At 43.2% G+C, this 21,174-nt stretch overlaps 1 protein-coding gene across 2 annotated transcripts in view; it reads right to left on the reverse strand.

The window, feature by feature from the left end:
* The window catches only part of Gosr1 (golgi SNAP receptor complex member 1), a 28,965-nt gene extending 8,410 nt beyond the window's left edge, over positions 1-20,555 (reverse strand). Inside the window, exons 1-6 of one of the 2 annotated variants that reach the window (XM_051157996.1) lie at positions 20,454-20,555; positions 18,026-18,146; positions 13,135-13,222; positions 12,766-12,873; positions 10,870-10,961; positions 8,636-8,710 (exon numbers count right to left, since the gene is read on the reverse strand). In XM_051157996.1, the coding sequence (XP_051013953.1) occupies positions 8,636-8,710; positions 10,870-10,961; positions 12,766-12,873; positions 13,135-13,222; positions 18,026-18,146; positions 20,454-20,484 (515 nt within the window). In that variant the 5' untranslated portion in view covers positions 20,485-20,555. The remainder of the gene's footprint in view (positions 1-8,635; positions 8,711-10,869; positions 10,962-12,765; positions 12,874-13,134; positions 13,223-18,025; positions 18,147-20,453) is intronic. The other variant, XM_051157997.1, reaches the window with a different exon arrangement.
* Between the last annotated feature and the right edge of the window lie 619 nt (positions 20,556-21,174).

Genomic DNA, 21,174 nt, shown 5'->3' on the forward strand with positions numbered 1-21,174 from the left:
GTTTTCCACAGGACATACACACATATTTATAACCATATTTGTATAATCCCGCATTATGAAACAGCGCCTCCATTTGAAGTCTTTTGTTTAAGAAAGTCATGTGCCAGCCAAGTGGTGGCGGCGCACGCCTTTAATACCTGCACTTGGGAAGCAGAGGCAGGCAGATCTTTGTGAGTTCAAGGTCAGCCTGGTCTACAAGAGAAAGTTCCAGGACAGCCAAGGCTACACAGAGAAACCCTGTCTTGGGAGGAAAAAAAAAAAAAAAAAGAAAAGAAAAGAAAGAAAAAAGAAAAGACAAAGCTATAAATCTAGTTCTTGGGGGTAGACCCTGACCAGAAGCTCAGGGTCATCCTTGGCAAACCAAGTCACTCTGCTTTGCCACTTATTTCAGTATTGTAAATAACTGGACCACCTGAGACAAATTAGCTGTAACAGGGAACCCTGAGATGCCCCATGAAAGGACAGACACATAATGAAACAAAAGCCACCAGTTGCCAATTATTGCACAGCTCAAAGCCCATGGTTACTGATAGCCCTAGAATTTCCTCAATGTACTTCCCAGGTTTTCACTTCACAGCAGTGCTGTCTGGGGACAACTATCACCATGTCCCTTTTGTCACAGTGAACTGATGTCTCTGAAATCATGAGCCAAACTAAGTCTGTTGATGCCTTTAAAGTCTTATCTGCCTGGTGTGTGGTCATAGCAATGATAAACAGTTTTTATCAAGTATGTGTTCTGTAAGCATTTCACGCATGCACACACACAACAAAAATATGTATGTGTATCCATAAACTGGTATCACTGTAGCTAGCACGTGAGCAACAGCAAGCAGCAGATAGAACTTAGGAGCAAGGCTGACGTAAGCTCGCTGTGCAGAGGGGTGAGTGGGCCTTCCCTGCCAGCAGCCCACAGCACATGACATCCACATCCAGCTCAGCAGAACTACATGAGGTAATGGAGTTCGTAAATACTCAAGAAAGGGAAGGTAAAATCCTTAAATGCCATGATTCTATATTATTTCAATCGTAGATGCTGTATCTGACCATTATAAAACATGAGTTCCGTGATACTTAATACACAGCTACAATACAACCATACAGAAAACTTAAGAGACTGATTTTTGTTATTTTATTGTAAGTGTGTGCATGCACAGGTGCCTGAACGCAGGTGCTGCAGAGGTCAAAAGCACTGGCTCTCCTCTCACTGTCGTCTAACTGGGCGATGTCCTCAGCAAGGGCAGTGTGCACTCTTAACTTCCAAGCCTTCTCTCCCGCCCCACAGAAACCTTTTGCGATGAAACCACTGCTTTGTTGCAAAGGTCACTATATTATAATAATTTTTAAATGGTCATAGTCCATTAATAGAGTTGCAATTTTATTTCACTAAGATAATGCCAACATTAAAAGTATTTCAATTTCTGTTGAACAAAACTGGAGGCTGGGGAGATGCTCAGTTGGCAAAGTGCTTGCTGTGCAAGCTGAACCCCATCCCCAGCACCCACATAAAAATGCAGACACACTTGTAATCCTTGTACTGATGCAGCGCGCGTGCGACACACACACACACACACACACACACACACACACACAGCATATACAAAGGGTTGTTGGTGTAATCTCTTTCTTTTTTAGGACTTACTTTTCCTGTCGTCTGGTTGTGAGCCTAGCCTCCAATGGCTGGCTATATGTACAGACCTACTATTTACTTTTGCTAATCGTACTCTATATGCGGAAAGGGCTGACAAAGCCTCAGACACGCATTACCTTAGCAATCCTGTACAAATGGCATGGCTAGTAAAAGTTAAAATTAAATTCAAAATATCAAAACTCTAAACATAACCTTATGATGTCATATGAAAAATAAGCAACAGTTAAAAGGCAATAAACCAACTCTTTCCTTATTGATAGGCATGGTTAGATCTAAGGTAACCTGAATAGAGAATATTCTCAATCATACTTGCTACGTGGTCAATAGAAGAAAAAGTTATCAACTAAATACCGCAATCAACCTTATTTTAGTATGACATGCTTTGTACAATGGTTCTGAAAAGTGCTGGAAATAACCCTTTGCAATTTCACAAGGCTTTTAACCTTACAAAGTGACTTAACTTTAATGGCACTCATCCTCATGTAACTCAGCTCTCATTCCATTCTGAAAGCGAAAACACGAGAAGCCAAGTGATGTGTGCTTCTCAGAGCAACTGGTCTTTCAGTTACCTGTAAAACTAGGCCATGATGGTCCTTGTTACAACAAATATAAAAATTTAAAGAAACAGCTCACAGGGAAGGCAGTGAGGTGTGAGACAAACACCAAAACGTTAGGAAGTGTGCTTAGTAAAAGCTGTACTATTAAACAGTTATGAGACGGCGACCTATATATCCTCTCCGAGTCTGGTCTCGTCAGTACATAGAGAGCTCTCTCTCTCTCCCTCCCTCTCCTCCCTCCCCCCCCCACCCGTGTGTGTGTGTGTGTGTGTGTGTGTGTGTGTGTGTGTGTGTGTGTGGTATAAGCACATATGTGTGCACGTGCTAGAGCATATGTGAGCCAGGGGAGGGGAGGCTGTCAGACGTCCTCCTGTACCACTCTCTGCCCTACTCCTCTGAGGTACCAGGCTCAGGTTTTCCAGCAAGTTCGGTGACCCTCCTGTCTCCATGTTCCAGTGCTGGTCACAGGTACATGTGACTTACCGGAGCTGGGATCTGAATCTAGGTCATTTTGTTTTGGTTTTGGTTTTTTTGAGACAGGGTTTTTCTCTGTGTTATCTTGGCTGCCCTGGACTCACTTTTTGGACCAGGCTGGCCTTGAACTCAGATCAATCTGCCTGCCTCTGCCTCCAGAGTGCTGGGATTAAAGGCATATGCCACCACACCCGGCTGAATCCAGGTCTTCATGGGTGTGTAGTAAGTGCTCTTCACCATAAGCTATCTCTCCAGTCCCAGAACTTAAAATTTTAAAAGGATTTTACAGGGAATTCACTTTACAAAGTAAAAGATAACTGGTTACATGAAGAATATTTCCTATATGTTAATTTCATATTTGTATATGTATATGAAGTATTCAATAAATTCAATAAGTAAAGTTTTCTATACTAGGGTATGTGTATTCATGTTTACGAAAGCAAAACCAAGAGCCTTGTTTATAACTACTGATCCACCCAGCAACTAGGTGTTCAATGTTAATGACACAGCAGGGGCTGGAGATCCCAACATGCTACGGTAGACTAAGCTCTCCTCATGAGCCTGTGCTCAAGGAGGATCTGACAGGGAAAAGACACAAAGAACAAAGCACTATACACCATCTTAGTGCTTTGAGGGAAACAACAAAGAAGCCAGAGCAAGGGTGACCAGCTGAGCTAAGAGACCCAGGAAAGGCCTCCCTGAGGAGGGGCGAGTGAGCACAGACCCTAAGCATGTCAATGAACAATGCCTACCTAGGAGAGGAAGAAAAAGTATTAAAACAGTGGATAAAACTGAGCAAAAGCATGAGGAGGTGACAGGGACAAGCCGTGTGGCAGGCAGCTAGCTGCAAAGGGAGAACGTGGCATGGATGAAGCAATGGAGTTAAGTTGGTAAGATGACCCCACTTGGGAGGGAGCTATAGGCCCAGAAAAGGCTGATTCATCTGAGAGACTTGGGGAAGAGGGGAATATCAGAGCAAGAGCTCTTTCAGTAAGTGGACTGCGTAAGAGGCTCTGCGACGCACACTCCACCTATGTTTACGGTTTGTAGTCGGCTAAAACTTCACTGGAGCCCTGAACATATCACATTCTCTCTGGTGGTTTTCCAGCTCCTCTGGCAGAGGACGATCTGTGCCTCTCGCTGAGCTGACTGCAGTGAGCCACCTACTGGCCCAGGGACATTCGGACTTCACACCCTTTATCTATGAACACCCACACACTTTATAACTGGAAAATCTTAGCACAAAGAATCCCTGAGCTGGATGGATTCACTGGTAAACTCTCCATACTGAAGAAGGAAGCAACACTAAGCCCGCACAAACTCAGGGAACAGAGAAAGGGACACGTCCCAAGCCACTTAAGAGGGACAGTATTACTCCTAATAAAACCACACAAAGACATTTCCACAACAGAAAACTAGATTAGATTTCCTCAGAATGATGCAAAATTCCTTAGTTCCAGCAGTTCCAGAAAAGAAATATTTCATGATCAAGTGGGATTCCAGGTATTCAATACTGAGTTTAATGCTTGAAAATAATATAATTTATTATATTATAGTAATTAAGGAGAAAGACAATTTCCCCTCACTAGCTACAATTAATTAATCAATCAAAAAACTAGACCCCCATATTAGCAAGAAGGAGCCTGGAAACAATCACCTCAATAAACTCTGAAATTAATTCAGCCACATGTGAAGTAACTTACACTTTGCTTTTATTTATCAGCTTAAGTGTGTGTGTGTGCGTGTGTGTGTGTGTGTGTGTGCGCGCGTGTGTGTGCGCGTGTGTGCATGCGTGTGTGTGTGTGTGTGTGTGTGTGTGTGTGTGTGTGTGTGTGTGAGAGAGAGTGAGAGAAAGAGATCCCTTATTATTAAAGTCTGACTAGTTTAATGACAGCATGCACAAGTGAAAGTTCAATCGAGATAACTCAGAGCTGTCACCATTATCACTCAAAAGGTTAAGGAAGAACTACAACCCACTGAGTGAGCTTGGTGGTAGATGCCTTTATCCACTGAGCCATTCCTCTGCCCCTGTTTTGTTTTGTTTTCTGATAAACGGACATAATAATATCAGGCCAACTCCTAATGACGTATCATTGTGTCTACAAATTAAGGCCCTGCTCAACCCTCTGAAGAGAAGCTTTTGCTTGTAGTAAGTGATGATTAAAAACAGACCGAAAACTGGCCAAGATACAGAGAATAAGAGATGACAGAATTGCCAGGCGTGGTGGCGCACTCCTTTAATCCCAGCACTCAGGAGGCAGAGGCAGGCGGATTGCTGTGAGTTCAAGGCCATCCTGGTCTACAAAGTGAGTCCAGGACAGCCAAGGCTACACAGAGAAACCTTGTCTCAAAAAATCAAAAAAAAAAAAAAAAAAGAGAGAGAGAGAGAGAGAGATGACAGAATTTGCAGCCCTACAGGGGTTGCATATATCCCACAGGGTAGCTCCCTCTTCCAAAGGCTCAGGATCGTTGTGGAAGACAGGGCAGAAAGAGTGTAAGAGCCAGAGTTGCTTGATGACTACAAAACAGTGTCTTCTGGATGCAGCAGGATAGACACACAGTGAACTCACACCAGTTGTAACACATGCCCAAGATCTGTGCAAGCCCAAGCCAGACCAACTGCAGCACAGACAGGGCAGTTGAGTGGAGTCCTGGCCCTAATGAGCAGCGACTGACACCTGTCAGCTGCTGGGCAGGAAAGGGTGCAGCCCATGACAAACAGACCACGCTGCAGTGCTGGGACACACAGCCAACAATATTTGATGGGAGAAAAAAAATGACACAAATCTGAGTGGAAAAGGAAGCGGAGGTGGATCTGGGAAAGCCGAAGGAGGAGGGTGAATTAAGACCAAACGCATTTGGAAAGTGTTCTGAAAGTAATGACCACATCCTTGTTTCTAGGTGTTAACAGTCCCTCTTAAACTATACTGCAACCCTGTTCCATTCAACTTTCTCTTGCCTAAGTTTCTAAGTTTCTTTATTTCACAACAATGTTGAAAGAAATACATATAAAGTACTTTGAAATGAAAGCAAGATACAGCCCAATTTCTATTTTCTCATCCTTTTTTTTAAACTTTAAACAAATTAACTGTACTTAAATAGCTTCACTTTTTTCCTGTATCAAACTTTTAAAAGATTTACTGTGAGTAAACAAAATAAATGCAAACCTTTCTGAAAAAGTATTATAAAATATAATGTACAATATGTTCTGAAGTCCTCAAATAAAAATCTTAATGTGAATTGTTATTTTGGTATAGTCTTTTAGACATCAATAATTTAATAATATTTTTCAATATATCTTACTTATTTTTGTGTGCACATGTATGTGTGCACATGTATGTGTGATTGTGGGCATGCACATACCACAATCCACTTGTGCAAATCAAAAGACGACTTGTAGGAATCGCTTTTCTCCTTCCACTATGTGGGTCCTGGGATCAAGTTCAGGTTATCATGCTTGGCGCAGCAAGTACCTTAACCCTGAGCCATCTTGCTGGATTTCAAATAACTTTTTGTCTTATGTATGTGTGTATGTTTGATATGCGTGCATATGGTGGGGGGGGGGGGCGTAAGTGTATGTGCAGAGGTCAGAGGACACCCTTGGGTGCAGTCCTCACCACTCAGCTCATTTAGAAAGAGTCTCTTGTTTGCTGCTGTACATGGCGGGCTAGCTGGCCCATGAACTTCAGATGTTTCCCATCTCCTCTCCCATCTCACTGTAGGAGCACTGAGATCACACACAGGCGACTGCATTTGGTTTTCCATAAGCTTTGGAGACATGAACTCAAGTCATCATGCCTACGCAATAATATTTACATAGATAGAGGCATCTCTCCAGCCCAAATCATTCATGTTGAAGTAAACTACTATATTTCTGATGTTTCGTGTTTCTTACTTTTGTCTGTTTGTTTGTTTTTGAAAGTAGGGGTTTTCTGTGTTAACAGCCCTGGCTCTCTTGGGACTCGCTCTGTAGACCAGGCTGGCCTCAAACTCACAGAGATCCGCCTGCCTTTGCTTGGGATTAAAGGTGTGTGCCACCACGGCTGATGTTTCTTACTTTTTTGAGAGAAAGTCACACTGCTTAGCCTAAGCTGGGCTGGAACTCACTATGTGTATCAGGTTGGCTTTAAACTAGTGAAGTTCTGTCTCAGTCTCCTAAATGCTGGGATATATAAGCCTGTGTTATTATGACCAGATGACTTGTCCTTTTTGAGGCAATAAATACAGAAACACTAATGCAATATAATTTGTATATTTTATTATTTGGATATAGTACCTTGGAAACACTCCAGGAATATATTGATATAATTTTGGACGCGATGTAAAGTTCTTTCATGGTCATCTTTACCCGACACAGAAACAACTACCGAGGCTATCTAGGTCTATAACTAAACATATTCTGGAAGAAACTGCCCCCTGTGCCAATCAATAATGTGCAACAAATAAAAGAACAACTAGGGCCCATGAGATGGCTCAGCATGCTGCCCAGGCTAAGGACCTGAGCTTGATCACTGCAGCCCATGTGGTGGAACGGGAGAGTAGACTCCCAGAACTTGTTCTCAACCGCCATGTACACGCTGGGACACATAGTACACAAATGCGTGTAACTGAAGAAAAGGAGCTGTAGAGATGGTACCGTGGAAGCACGATGACCAGAGCCCATGGACAGCACTAGGAGGTGTCCGGGACCACCTGCAACTCAAGCCTCAGAACAAGGAGGCAAAGCTGCCTAGAGCAAGGTGGCAGAAAGGCTAGCCATGCTGCGACCCTGCTTAATGAACAGGGTGGAAGAGGAGGGTTATTCCCACCCTCAGGCCTCTTCATTCATATATACATACATGTGCACACACATACATGCGTGCACACACATAGAGATAGATAATGAAAGCAAAAATAACCAGTTCTAACACTAGAAGAATCATGACTTCTTTGATCTCTCTCTCTCTCTCTCTCTCTCTCTCTCTCTCTCTCTCTCTCTCTGTGTGTGTGTGTGTGTGTGTGTGTGTGTGTACAGCTGAGATGCACTCTTACTCTTGTGGCTTAGAGTGATCTTGAAGTGGTGAGCCAGAGCAACCATTTGGACTCATCTTGCTAAGCAGCTGGGATTACAGACATGTGCCTCCACACCCTGCCCTGTGTTTTCATTTTATTTCATTTCTATGTGTATGGGTGCATACACATGCATCTACATGTGTGCCTGGTGGCTGTGCAGGCCAGAAGAGGGCACTGGATTCCCTGTGACTGGAGTTCCAGATGGTTGTGAGCCGCCATGTAGATGCTGGGAATTGAGCCCAGGTCCTCGGCAAGAGCAGCTGTGTTCTTAATCACCGAGTTATTGCTCCAGGCCCTTGTGCCTTGATTTTAACAGTTGATATTTAAAGTGGTGGCCTTTAACGGCAAATGAACTCAACAGTACCTTAAGCTTATCAGACATAACCAATTAATGACATTCAGTAGCAAATAGCAAACTAATTCCTAACATTGACTATTACAGAACTCAAGGGCTAACACGCTGAGCTCACAGATAACTATTCTGACCCTTAAGATCTACCACATAATACAAACAAGAAAAAAGTCATGGAGGAAAACAGAAGACACAGGAGTAGAATGTGGGGCTTGTTTTAAGACACATACACACTCAATCGTTTTCTGCTGGCATCCTTTGTTTGTTTGTTTGTTTTGCATTTGTGGCAGGAGGCCACTCAGGCATCACTTGTCAGTGCCATTACTACGGATACGTTAGTAGCTTGCAGCAGGGATAACTGCAGCACAGCAGTATGCTGGCTAAAAGAGAAGACACACAAAGAGCAGAGTGAAATCCGCGAGGGGCATCTTTCACCTATGGCTGCTGAGCTGCCATCCATTTCCACGGGATCCACTCAGAGCAGGGCGCCCTCTCGCCAGCACAGTCCTTGCTATGTAATACCGTGTCTTTAAGGAAGCGGGGAGTACTCACTTTCGAAGGTGATCATGTTCTTTCAAAAACAGTTCAGTTCTCCGGTTGTTTACACCAGACCCACCTTTATATGACCTAGAGCAACGGCAAGAAAACGCAAGAACATTTAGAAGGTCCTGCAGCATCAGGCTAAGGGACTAACCCTAGTGCTGGCAGAAGAGAGCAGACTGTGCTCTCTGTAGTTTCAAGCACACAATCACAATATAATGCTTGAATTTCCCTAAAACACTACTACCACACATGTAAAAGACAAATGCTTCTCCAGTTTAGATTTAGGGGTTTTCTGATTTTCATCAAAACAACCCAAGCTTCTTAACAGGGAACCTTACTTTTCCTTTGTGTATTAACTTCTGTATCATTTTCTCCAACAGAAGCAAAACTTTGGACTAATTAGTACATGGCACATGGGACAAGAAGGCTACGGAACTGACTTATCCTTCCTGCTCATCAGCCGGAGCCTCAGGAACACTGCAGGCCAACTGTTCAATCCTGGCACACTCAGTGACCCTTACTGCCATCAAAACTCTCATTTTCTTCTTTCTTTCTTGTTTTTGTTTTGTTTTGTTTTTGAGACAGGGTTTCTGTGTGTAGCTCTGGCTGTCCTGAACTCTCTCTGTAAACCAAACTGGCCTTGAACTTAAGAGATCTACCTGCCTCTGCCTTCCAAGTGCTGAAATTAAAGGCGTGTGCCATCAAACCTGGCCTTTAAGAACAAATTGTTTTAAAAATTCCTGAACTGTGCCAATGTCTAAGAAAAGAGGGTCACGATACAAAACCTGAAGGCTGGCTGAGAGGCAGGGACTCCCACATCTACATGACACCGCTCTGCAGCCAGATCATCTCAGGAAGCCTCTCAGGGCCTACATTTGTAAGGTAACCTAACGACAGCTACCTCTTTCAGAAGAATACTACCGGGGAACCAAAAGGGGAGTAAATGGAAAAGGATTATATAGAATGCAAAAACAGCACAAAATCCTCCACCAAACCAACAAACGAAACCCCTGTATTAGTACATTACCTCACTAACAAGGTCACCTCTGGCACTTTGATGATAAACTCCTTCAAGGCCAAGCTGGCCTTTTCACATCAACATCTACAGAATGCCTTGTCCACAGCTGGTACTCAGACAACAAATGAAGGAATGAATTTTTATCAAAATTTTTCAAAAATGAAGAAGTTATATTCTAGTGGCTCCCACAAATGTATAGTTATTAAAGGCCAGTGTTTGCGTTGGTTCTGACTGCAGTCTTCAAAATGTGTGTGTCAGGCAACTGTACAGACATTAAACAAGGCTTATGCATTCCAGTCAACAGAACTGTCATACTATTAAGCTGTCACAGTACATAGGTCAGGCGTGGTAGTGTACACCTTTTCTCACAGCTCTTAGGAGTCAGCGTTTGAGGCCAGCCTGCTCTACACAGCAAGTCCCAGGCCTGCTAATGCCACACAGAGAGGCTCTCTAGGAACAGGTTTCTCAGAGCACACGTTCCACATACTGGTTGTGATGAGCGTGTGTCCTAGTTGGTATAACCATCATAAACTATCACAAACGGCACCACGGCAGCATCACTAGATAGTCCAAAATGGGAAAGCTGTCTAGGCGGAGACGCACCTGCCATCTCAGCCCTCAGAAGCAGAGACAGAAACGCTCAAAGCCAGCCTAACCTACTCCTCAAGAAAACAAAACCAGAAGAGGCAGTCTTCAGCATCAGACACTCCACAGGACTTAGAAATATATGTAGAATGCTAGGTTATGCTGTTGATGGGGAGGGGGAGGAATAGAAGAAAAGAACAAATCTTGCAGACCGAGATGGCTGTAAAACGCTGGAGGTCCTTAGTCTCACATAAGGTTTTGACTTTGTATTAAACTGGGAAATGCCTGCCCCCATGCAAACATAGCTCAGGATTTCAGGGATGCTAACATAAGTGCCAGGGCAGCAGAGTGAAGCAAGAGACTGGACACGGACCCTTCAGCTGTGGCAGTCATGCCGTTCTTAGCATGGATGGGGCAGGATCTTTCAAGCTATGCTTAAGATCGAGGTTGGCAAGGGCTCACGGGAAGACTGGAAGACGGCAAAGTAGACTCAGCCCATACTGGAGCAAGGCACAAAGGACAACGGGATGAAAATCAGAAACCCTGACATCTAAATCCTGGTTTTGCTACTCGCAATTACCCACAGGCACAGCCTGAACCCTCATACACATGCTATACAGTAACAGGAAAGGTAACTTACTCAATATCTTTTCGTACTGATCCCATGAGATTCTCCCTTTCCCGTATTGCCATAAAGTTTGCTTTGGTTTTATGGAATTCATGTGTATAATCCTGAAATAAATCAACATCCAGTCTCAACACAAACTATTAATATACTTTTATCTCCCAGATTTTGCTGTTGTTTTTAATTAACTGTTCCAGTAAGAAACTCCAAAACAACGTCAGACATTTCTGGTGTTTGTACCTCTTCTTGTTTTGCTTTTTTCCTTCTTTTATTTCCTGAGTCAGGGTTTAACTCAGTCCGGTCTAGCCTTGAACTTGTGATTCTCCGCCTCTTCTAAGGGCTGGGACTGTAGGTCTGACCAGCAGGGCTCTGTGTATATGCTACCCCTGAGCTGCATTCCTTACCCTCTCTCTCTAGTGAGAAAGCTTTCCGCATTTTGCCGCCGGTCATGATGCCAGCTCTAACCCAACGCTCGCAGGTTTGCATTAGGCAATTATTGTTGGTCCTTGGTTGTGTGTGAGTGAGGGCACGGGCATGCACCTGCACTCCTGAGGACTCAGCATGGGGCCGTGTGCACGCTCACCACCAACTCTACCCCTGAATGTACTTCTATTCCTTCCTGATGTTGCTTTCCTCAAGACAAGACCCCGCTATGTAGCCCAGGCTGGCCTAGAATTCACTTCACAGACCAGGCTGACTTCCAACTTGTGGCAACCTACCTGCCTCTGCCTGGTGGGTGCTGGGATTATAGTTACAGGCCACCGTACTCAAATTTCTATTTGTGGACCAACAAGATGGCCAAGCCTACTCAGAGTTCAATCCCAAGTCAAGAAATGGAAAAAACAAAAACAAAAACAAAAAAACCTCCTATCCTTTACATGTACGTGTGCATGTGTTTCCTGTGCACATGTGTGCAGAGGCCAGACATAAACATGGGCAACTTCTTCTATTGCTTTCAGTCAGGTTTTTGTTTTTGTTTTGTTTTGTTTTTGGAGACAGGGTTTCTCTGTGTAGCCTTGGCTGTCCTGGACTCACTTTGTAGACCAGGTTGGCCTTGACGATCCACCAGCCTCTGCCTCCCGAGTGCTGGGATTAAAGGCGTGCGCCACCACACCTGGCTTCAGTCAGGTTTTTTGAAAAAGGGTCTCTCACTGAATCTAAAGCTTACTGTTTTGGCTAGGATAGCTGGCCAGCAAGGTCAGAGGATCATCTGCCTCCATCTCCCACAAGGTACACAATGTTGGCATATAAATGGCCTGCCTCTAGGTTGCTCTAGCAACGTCTGACATCATCATCTGCAGCCGCCACCAGAGGCCCAGGACAAAAAGCCAAACCTGCTACCTCGTCTCTCTCTTTGTCTCTTACACTCTTACTCTTGCACTGTCTCTGAAGACACACTTCCCCCACCCCGCCTCATGGCCGCCTCAGGCCTTAACTCCTCTCCCTTTCCTCAAATAAATCTCCCCATATCATATTTGTTGCATGCCATCTAATTTTTATTGGTAACACACACATACACGTGGCCATCTTGATATGGGTTCTAGGGATTTGAACTCACCCTGTTCCTATCACCACCACCATCACCACCTTGAGACAAGACCTTACTATGTGTCCTGGCTGACCTGGAACTCACTGTAGAGACTAGGTTGTCCTTGTACTGAGTGCTAGGATTTAAAGTTGTGTACCAATTTTTAAAGAGTAGTTAAACCATATGGTTGATTAACTTACTTGGTAATAAAAATGTCTGCCTCCCAATCTGTACTTCAATATTTTAATACGACCTAATAAATATTTAAATATTTATGTTGTTTTGTTATACTTTTGATATTTGCTAAGATGATATTCTAAACAGTTAATTACTCCTCTTCCATGTTACCTTGATACCATAAAGATATTATGCCAATACGTCACCTGCAGAATGTCTCTATGTCGCTGCAGCGTGTGCATGAGTGCTGCGTTCAGCGAGGGGACCCCGGCACTGCTGGTGTACTCTGCCATTTTATCGTTTACTCCCGTAAGCTAGAAAGGAAAGAAGAAAATATTTTGAAAAGCACTAAAAACAGCTCAAGTAAATTATTTGCGTGTAAGCTCTCTTTGCCGACAGTAAACAAGACAAGACCCAGTCAAACCATAACTCCCACAAAGAACACGTTACAATCTGGAGACACTTCAGGGGGTCAGAGAAGGAACACACCCTGAATGCACGTGGTTTCAATGAACAAAATAACGAAGAGTCATATCTAACAAACGGCAAACTACTGTTTACCTGAGGGCACTTACCCTTGCCAAAAGCTGTTCAATTTCAATGGCCATCGTCTCGAACATTCTGTCTTGGCTTGATCCATTTAAGAGGGGTGTTGTGTCGGAACTAAAGAGAAGTTGAATTTTAAAAATTCCATTACTTAGACCTTTAAAACACCCTTAAAATACGGTAATTTTTCTTACAGAGGTCAAATGAACCCCGAAACATTCCTTCTTTTTCTTTTTTTAAAAAAAGATTTATTTATTATTATGTATACAGTGTTGTCTGCTTGTACACCTGCAGGCCAGAAGAGGGCATCAGGTTACATTATAGATGGTTGTGAGCCACCATGTGGTTGCCGGGAATTGAACTCAGGACCTTTGGAAGAACAGGCGGTGCTCTTAAGAACTGAGCCATCTCTCCAGCCCTCCTTCTTTTTCTTTAAAGACTGATTTAATGGCTCAGTGGATAAAGCTGCTTGCTGCTAAGCCTGATGCCTGATTTCAATTACTGGGATCCACACAGCAGAGACAGAGAACCAGCAGCTCCTCTACGTTATCCTCTGGCAGTGTGTACTCTAGTCCCTCCATATAAATAAATGCAACTTTTAAAAATTTAATTATGACTTTGTTTTTCTATTAAAACAATGCCACACGTCTAATATACTATATGCAGTACAAACTATAAATGAATATAAAGACATTCCAAATGCTGTTTACTATTCTCCAAATGAAAGAACAAGAAATGAAAAGGAAGCCAAAAAGTCCTTATAATAGTGAGGGGGGAAATAGGCTATAGATTACATTATGAGGCCTATGAGAAATAATCTTTAGCTTTTCTCCAAAATTATGGGTTCTTATGCCTTTAAATTCTCTCTTCCTTTAGTGACTCTTATCCAGAAATAAAGCAGGTTTAAATGAGCTGATTAGATAAGCAGTTATGAAGGCTCAGGAGACAGCATTCAGGCTACAGCCATGTGCAGCCAGCTCTCACACTAGCTCTCCGTATTCCCACTCACAATGTGCACTCATCTCATACTATTTTACAAAAACCTGTTTAACGTCTCTTTATATCAAAATAGCTGGTCAGAAACTTGACGTTTTACAGATGAAAGATGTCTAACAGACTCAAATTCTCAATTTCATTAGTTTCTTCTGAAAAACCAAGAACTTTTGTTAGGAACCCACACTATACATATGGTCACACGAGCAATATAATACAGATCAGTTATTCCCAACACAAACAAAATGAATTACACTCTCCAACCTGAGTGAAGACCTAGCCCCGCCCTTCTATAGCATATGAATGTGGCAACTCAAAGGTTAAGTCATCAACTCAACATCAAAAAGAACTTTCACTACTAATGTTCCCCTTGTGTACTTATTTCTCTTCTTCTTCTCCTCCTCCTCCTCCTCCTCCTTCTTCTTCTTCTTTTTTTGGTTTTTCAAGACAGGGTTTCTCTGTGTAGCCTTGACTCACTTTGTAGACCAGGCTGGCCTCGAACTCACAGCGATCCACCTGCCTCTGCCTCCTAAGTGCTGGGATTAAAGGCGTGCACCACCACTGCCAAGCCATATGCTTATTTTCATAATAAAACCAATCAGTGAAACAGCCAAAAAGTAGCTAATAAAAATGTTTACAGGATTACTTTAACTTATGGTTGTGCTTCTTTGCCTGTGTGAGTGTATGTGCGTCCCGTGCACGCAGGAGCTGGGAGAGACCAGGTGAGGGCAGCAGGCGGCTGTGAGTTGGTTGTGTAGTTGCTAGGAATCAACCCTGGGTCCTCTGCAAGGAGCAATAAGCGCTCATAGCTGTTGGCCTCTCTCTCCAGGCCCAGAGGTTGTTTGTTTTTGGTTAAAGCCAGAGGCTTGCTCTATATACACAGGCCAAGCTAGCCTGGAACTTGTGATCTTTCTGTCCCCCTCTCTTAAGTGCTAGGATTATAGGCATGCACAGGCATTAAGAAGGATTATTTTAGATGATTAAGCAGGTCTTAAGCTTTATTTCTTCTTCAAACATTCCCATTTATATCATACACCTTGCAACATGACATAAAAACATCTAATTCTTAGCCAGGCATGGTGATAAACACCTATAGTTCCAGCACTTGGGAAGCAGACATAAGAAGGAAACAGGGTTGAGTGCAGCTTGGTGTGGGGGTTGGGATCAGTTCTTTACTGTGTCACAGCTGAGCCATGATTGTGAGGGCATCTCCTAAGAAAGGCGCTCTGTGTACCACTAACACAAACCCTCCCTCCCAGATACACTTAAAGAACAGTGGGCCAGTACAAGTCAAGGACACTGCCTGTCTTTTCATAGACATATGCCAGCACCTGGCAAATAGTGACTAGTTATGTTCTTTAAATATTTGCTGAAAGGATGAACAACAGGGCTCTCTACCACTGGATATTTCATATCCACCAGTCTTAGGACAGTACAGCTGTTCAGGGAAATAGTCAAAAACTCATTCTCTGCAATATTAGGGTTCAGTTCAATTTAATTCACATGATAGGTGTGTGATGACCCTCAGCTCTGGATTCTCAACATATAAAACCCTGCAGATTCCTGAAAGCACAGCTCTGGCCATTGCTGACTATTTGTGCGACATGCTTCCACTCCGGGCATCAGCCAGAGCACTCAGCGCGCACAGTCTTTACTTTGTTCCCCAGTGCTGGGGAACACAGTCCCTGCCACAGGGCTCCAGCCTCAGCCTGCACCTCACAACCAACCTTAGGCTCTCTTGAGAAGGCAGACTCAGTCCCAGTCTGCAGCGGAACTCACTGTTTCCAAGACAGTGCTTCTTTCAGAGGGAACCCGAGCAGAGAACACAGAAAGATCATCATGCGATACTATTTCCGGACAGACTTGAGTTCTAAAATTGCATATTCACTGGTAAAACCAAATGTGAGCCTTAAATCCAGGAAAAAACAAAAAGTGCTTTCTGAACAGAAAATGTACTCATTAAAAAAGAAAAAAAAATCTTCACTCTTCTTACTTGGTGAGTGAAATAAGTGAAAGCAACACCTTGCCCCGAGGTCCATGGGACATGCTGCTAACTTCTGTTTAGGTCCCAAGGTCAACAGATGGCCCTGCTAACTTTGCAAGCTATAGGCCCTTATGAAAAAAGGACCACCATTTTGGTTGTGATAGTGAGAAGTTTTTGTTGGAACACACACACACACACACACGCACACACATTATATAGTAGGTTCTGGAGTGAGGGCATAAGTTTAGATTCAAGCTCAGTTTTGTTATTAACTAAAAAAAATCCACCCTCAATTAATCTTTGAAAAATAAGATTTGATTTACAAGTGATAACTGTGCTATCAATGATCTCACTGCTAGGGGGTGTGTGTGTGTGTGTGTGTGTGTGTGTGTGTGTGTGTGTGTGTGTGTGTGTGTGTGTGTGTGTGTGTGTGTGTGTGTGTGTGTGTGTGTGTGTGTATATATATACACGTATAGTCTGGATGAAAATATTCACAACAGCTTTTATACAAAGCTCTAAGAACAGAACTTTCAATACAGTGATTACGTTAGCTATTAAAATTATTATTAATTAGCAAAAATTAGAAACGCCCATCAAATAGTTAAATCCTAATACAGTTATTTAATATATATATATAGCAAATACAGACTGAGTTAAGTGCACCCATAGCTGAACCTCAAAGATAATGTTAAATTAAAAAAGCAAACTGCAAAATAGCCTTTGTAAGATACTATGAATTGCCGAGAAATATCAAGATATGAAACAAAACAGTGACATTTACAGGTAAATGAGGATGATAACGTGGGATGCTATTAGAGGCTTTGTTTGAATTTGCAATGATTATTTCCTAAAAAAAAAGAGGCTGAAGAGATGGTTCAGTGGCTAAGAGCACTGGCTGCTCTTCCAGAGGACCAAGTCACAGCACCCACATGGCAGCTCACAGCTGTCTCTAACTCCAGTTCCAGGGGACCTGACACCCTGGCACCTATGCACATAAAATAAAATTAAAATAAATTATAGAAAAAAAAAAAAAAAGAAAATACCTTAAAAAAAAAGAGAGAAACGCTAACAAAAAAGGGTTCTTGATGCTATTCCTTAGATTTCTAAGTATCTCAAACATTTCCTGATTTTTTTAAACAAATGATTAACTTAAAGTAATCATAGATTTAAAAATATAATCTTCCTTTACTTGTAATATGCTAGGTTCTCAAAAAAAAAAAAATCAAATCAAACATTAGAACTAGCTTCCGTGAAAACAAACAAAAAAGCTAGCTTCCACGGTGGGGAGGGTCCTGCACTAGATTCATTCATTCTAAAATAAACACCAGAAAAAAAGGTCTGCACACTCTGTATCTGGACAGCTCCTCAGTTTCATTCAGAAATTAGAAAGCAAAACTCAGCCAGGTGGTGGTGGTACACGCCTTTAATTCCAGCTCTGGGGAGGCAGAGGCAGACGGATCTCCATGAGTTCAAGGCCAGCCTGGTCTACGGAGTGAGCTCTAGGACAGCAGGACTATACAGAGAAACCCTGTCTCAAAAAGCAAAAAGGAAACAAAAATCACTGTGGGCAAAGCAGACATTTCCTTGGACTAACTGAGACGGAAATTTCTTTAATCTGCTATGGAGCCCAGGATGGATTCCCAGTCATGTGTCTCCTGTCTTGGCCTCCAAGTGATGGGACGGGAGCACAGGCCTGGCTTAAGAAACTTATTATTGATATAAACTCATCTTCTTGAGCTATTACAAGCTTTGTCTAAAGAGCTCAAGTAAATGTTAGTCTCAAGAATTACAAAGAATTCCAATAAGATAACACACACAGAGACAATGACAAAGAGATCGACCTGTCAACAGCCCCCCAGCAGACCAAGTCATAGGGTTCCGCATCTCAGTTTACTTTTGAAAACATGACTTAGTTTAAGGCAAACGAGGGAATCCGGTAGTACCTATACCTATCGCGGCCTCCGTCTCGGGCGCTGCTGTGACTGTAGCTCGTACACAGTTTACTGAAGGAAACTAGTTTCAGGTCAAGTTCGTTTTCCAGCTGCCGAGCTTGTTTCCTGAGATCTTTAAGAAAATTACAAAAGTAAATCATTAGTTCATCAGTAGATATTGAAAAATCAGCATGTACTGATTTCTGATCTAGTTCCCCAGAAACCAAAGAAGACATACCCAAGAAAATAAATTGTTCAAGTAAGTTTAACTTTCAGACGGGCATAACGACGGAAGTGGTAGCAGGGGACACACAACCTGTCATTTTCCTTTCAAAGACAGCTTGACAACCAATGCTGGAACATCCCTGAGGTTACTTTTACAGAAATAACCAAAAGTTGTAACTTGAAGGAAAACAAGGAAAGAATATAAATCACAAAGAAGTGAAAATGGTTTTTACCAGCTAACTTTGTAAGAAGCCAGAGTTTTCTTTTTATGTTTTGAAGCTGTGTTAGGATTTTGGGATTCTTTTCAAACAGGCAAAATACCTTAGCAATTAAACACAAAGAAAAAGCAAATCAACAAAAAATAAAAATTGATCTTTCAAAAACACTGTGGGGAAGGTAAGTAGAGGTTAAGAACAGTGTGCTGGGCACGGTGGTGCATGCCTGCAATCCCACCACTCTGGGAGTCAGGGACAATGCACTATGAACAAGGCAAAATACAACTGTAACAAGTTTTTTAAAAAAACATATGTTTTGCTGGGCATGGTGCCTTAATCCCAGCACTCAGGAGGCAGAGGCAGGCAGATCTCTGTGAGTTCGAGGCCAGCCTGGTCTACAAAGGGAGTCCAGGACAGCCAAGGCTACACAGAGAGACCCTGTCTCAAAAACCAAACCAAAACCAAAACCGAAACCAAAACAAAACAAAACAAAAAAGTCCCAAAACCCATATGTTTTCAAAGTATAAGCAAACAGATAAGCTGGTATAACAGCTTGGCTTCTAAAGGGCTGAATGAAAAATGCCATGCCTGGAACACACACACACACACACACACACACATACAACACACACAAACACACACATATGTATATACATATGTGTGTGTATATCTGAATATTCTTATTCATAGTGGAGTTCAATGAAAGGACTGAAACACAGGAAGGAATAATGTAAGAGTGTCTCAGGGCTAAAGCCTATGAAAACACTGATTCACTATATTTTGCAATCAAAGGCGGGAAGCAGAACTAAGTGACGGAGTGTATCTACCCGGAGACCAAATCCCACTCCCAACGTCAGGTCAGCCACCTACTGTCGCTGGGATTTACTGACAATTCTGTTAATCAAAAAACCTCTACCTTCAGGTTTTTTTTTTCTTTACATGCGTAAAGCCTGTGGCACAAAGGTATATTGCCAATAATGGCTTGCACTAATTCTTACACAGCACAGTGTTTAAAAAAAATCCATAGCCTAATGACTATCAAAGATACCAGTAGCCACTTACACAAAACTAAAAAATAAATTCTAGCTACTACAAGTATTTCCAATGGGCATTTTAAATACATGTTTTAAACTATATGCATGTTTCTCTGTAATTCTAGTTATTTTTTCTGTCTAATGGAAAACATCAACTGGCTGATGGTAACAATACCTTACTTCCCAGGGGTTTCAATGGACGGAAAGAGGGAACAGATTAAAAAAAAAAAGAAAAAAAAAAAAAGTAAGGAAGCAAACAGTTAATGATAAAAATGGGAGCCATTTCTCACCTTTGTGATCATCGTGGGCTAGGAAAGTTTTTTTTTCTCATATGACCTCACTTAAGTGCACAGAGTTTCAGTAATTAAGCAAGCACGACTGAATGTTTTCTTGAAACGTATTAATTAGAACCCTTTGACTTTATCATTTTAACAAAACCGATCTTGGAGTCCAGGGCAGAAGGTAAAGTTATTTTCAGGATCCTGTCGCCCAATTGTCGACGTAGCCTCCGTCTCAAGTCGCCAGTAGGGACCCAGGAGGAGACACTCCACTCCAAACTATCCCCCAGGCCGGCGCTAAGTTCCTCGCTCTTAGTTTTCAGACAGTCACCTCAACTCCAGGGTTCTGACTCCTCGTCTTCCGGGCTCTGGACATGGTCGCTTGGCACTCTCCTCCTAAGAGTTCGTCCCCGAAGCCTCCTCCTCGGAGTCTCCCCACCCGACGGAGACGTCCACCCGGAGCCCCAGGCGCCTCCTGCTCGGCTCCCTCCACTTCACCCCAACCCCTTCCGTCCAGCCCCTTCCCCAAGTTCCCAGGCCCCGGGGCTCCCCCTCGGACAACCTCGTCCCGCAATATGCCCGTTTCCGAGGGAGGCCTGGCTTTCCCATCTGCTGCCTCCCTCAAGAGCAAGCCTTCTCTGAGTCCCCTCTGAACCCAGCAGGACCCACCCGGAGGCCTCGCCCTCACCTTCCCAGTAATTGCTGGTTCCCGCCGCCATCTTTGTTGTCCAACGTCAGTCGGGACAGACGAGTAGCGGCGTTGAGGGCTAGAGAGTCAGCTCCACGCCTCCTTTCCTCGCCCCCGCCCCGCCGCCACCCCCCCTTCCCCCCCCCCCAGCGCCAGGGTTGATGGGATACGCGAGCCTCCGTAGAGACCGCCACCTGACGGACAGTTCGTTATTTTACAGCTTTAAGCAGCACGGTTGAACATTGTGGTTTAGCTTGTAAGGCGGCCTGAATGAGCCACTCTGTTCCGGGTGGTCTTCGTAGCACATCTTTCTGCACCTTCAACCTTCAGTTCTCTCATCTCGGCGTCATCCTCCTTTCAGCAGGTGACTGAGAGGAGAGAGACGGTGTCTCTCGGCGTCCCCTAAATAGGATGTCTTGGGACCGGGGAGTGTAGCGCTTAATGGGCGAGATGCCCGCTTAGACAGATGTAAGAGGCTCTGGATTTTATCCCCAGCCCTCCATAAACAGAACATTGTGGCGCATGCTTTTAATCCTAGTACTCACAAAGTGCGGATAGGAAGACCAGAAATTCAAAGTCAATCTTGGCTTCATAGGAAGTTCAAGGCCAGCAAAGGATAAATGGAATCCTATCTTAAATTTAAAATAATAATAATAATAATAATAATAATAATAATAATAATAATAATAAAAATACCTTCAATCCGCATTTTCCTTTCTCA

This window comes from Acomys russatus, chromosome 16 (genome assembly GCF_903995435.1).
Source record: "Acomys russatus chromosome 16, mAcoRus1.1, whole genome shotgun sequence".
Classification (NCBI taxonomy): domain Eukaryota; kingdom Metazoa; phylum Chordata; class Mammalia; order Rodentia; family Muridae; genus Acomys; species Acomys russatus.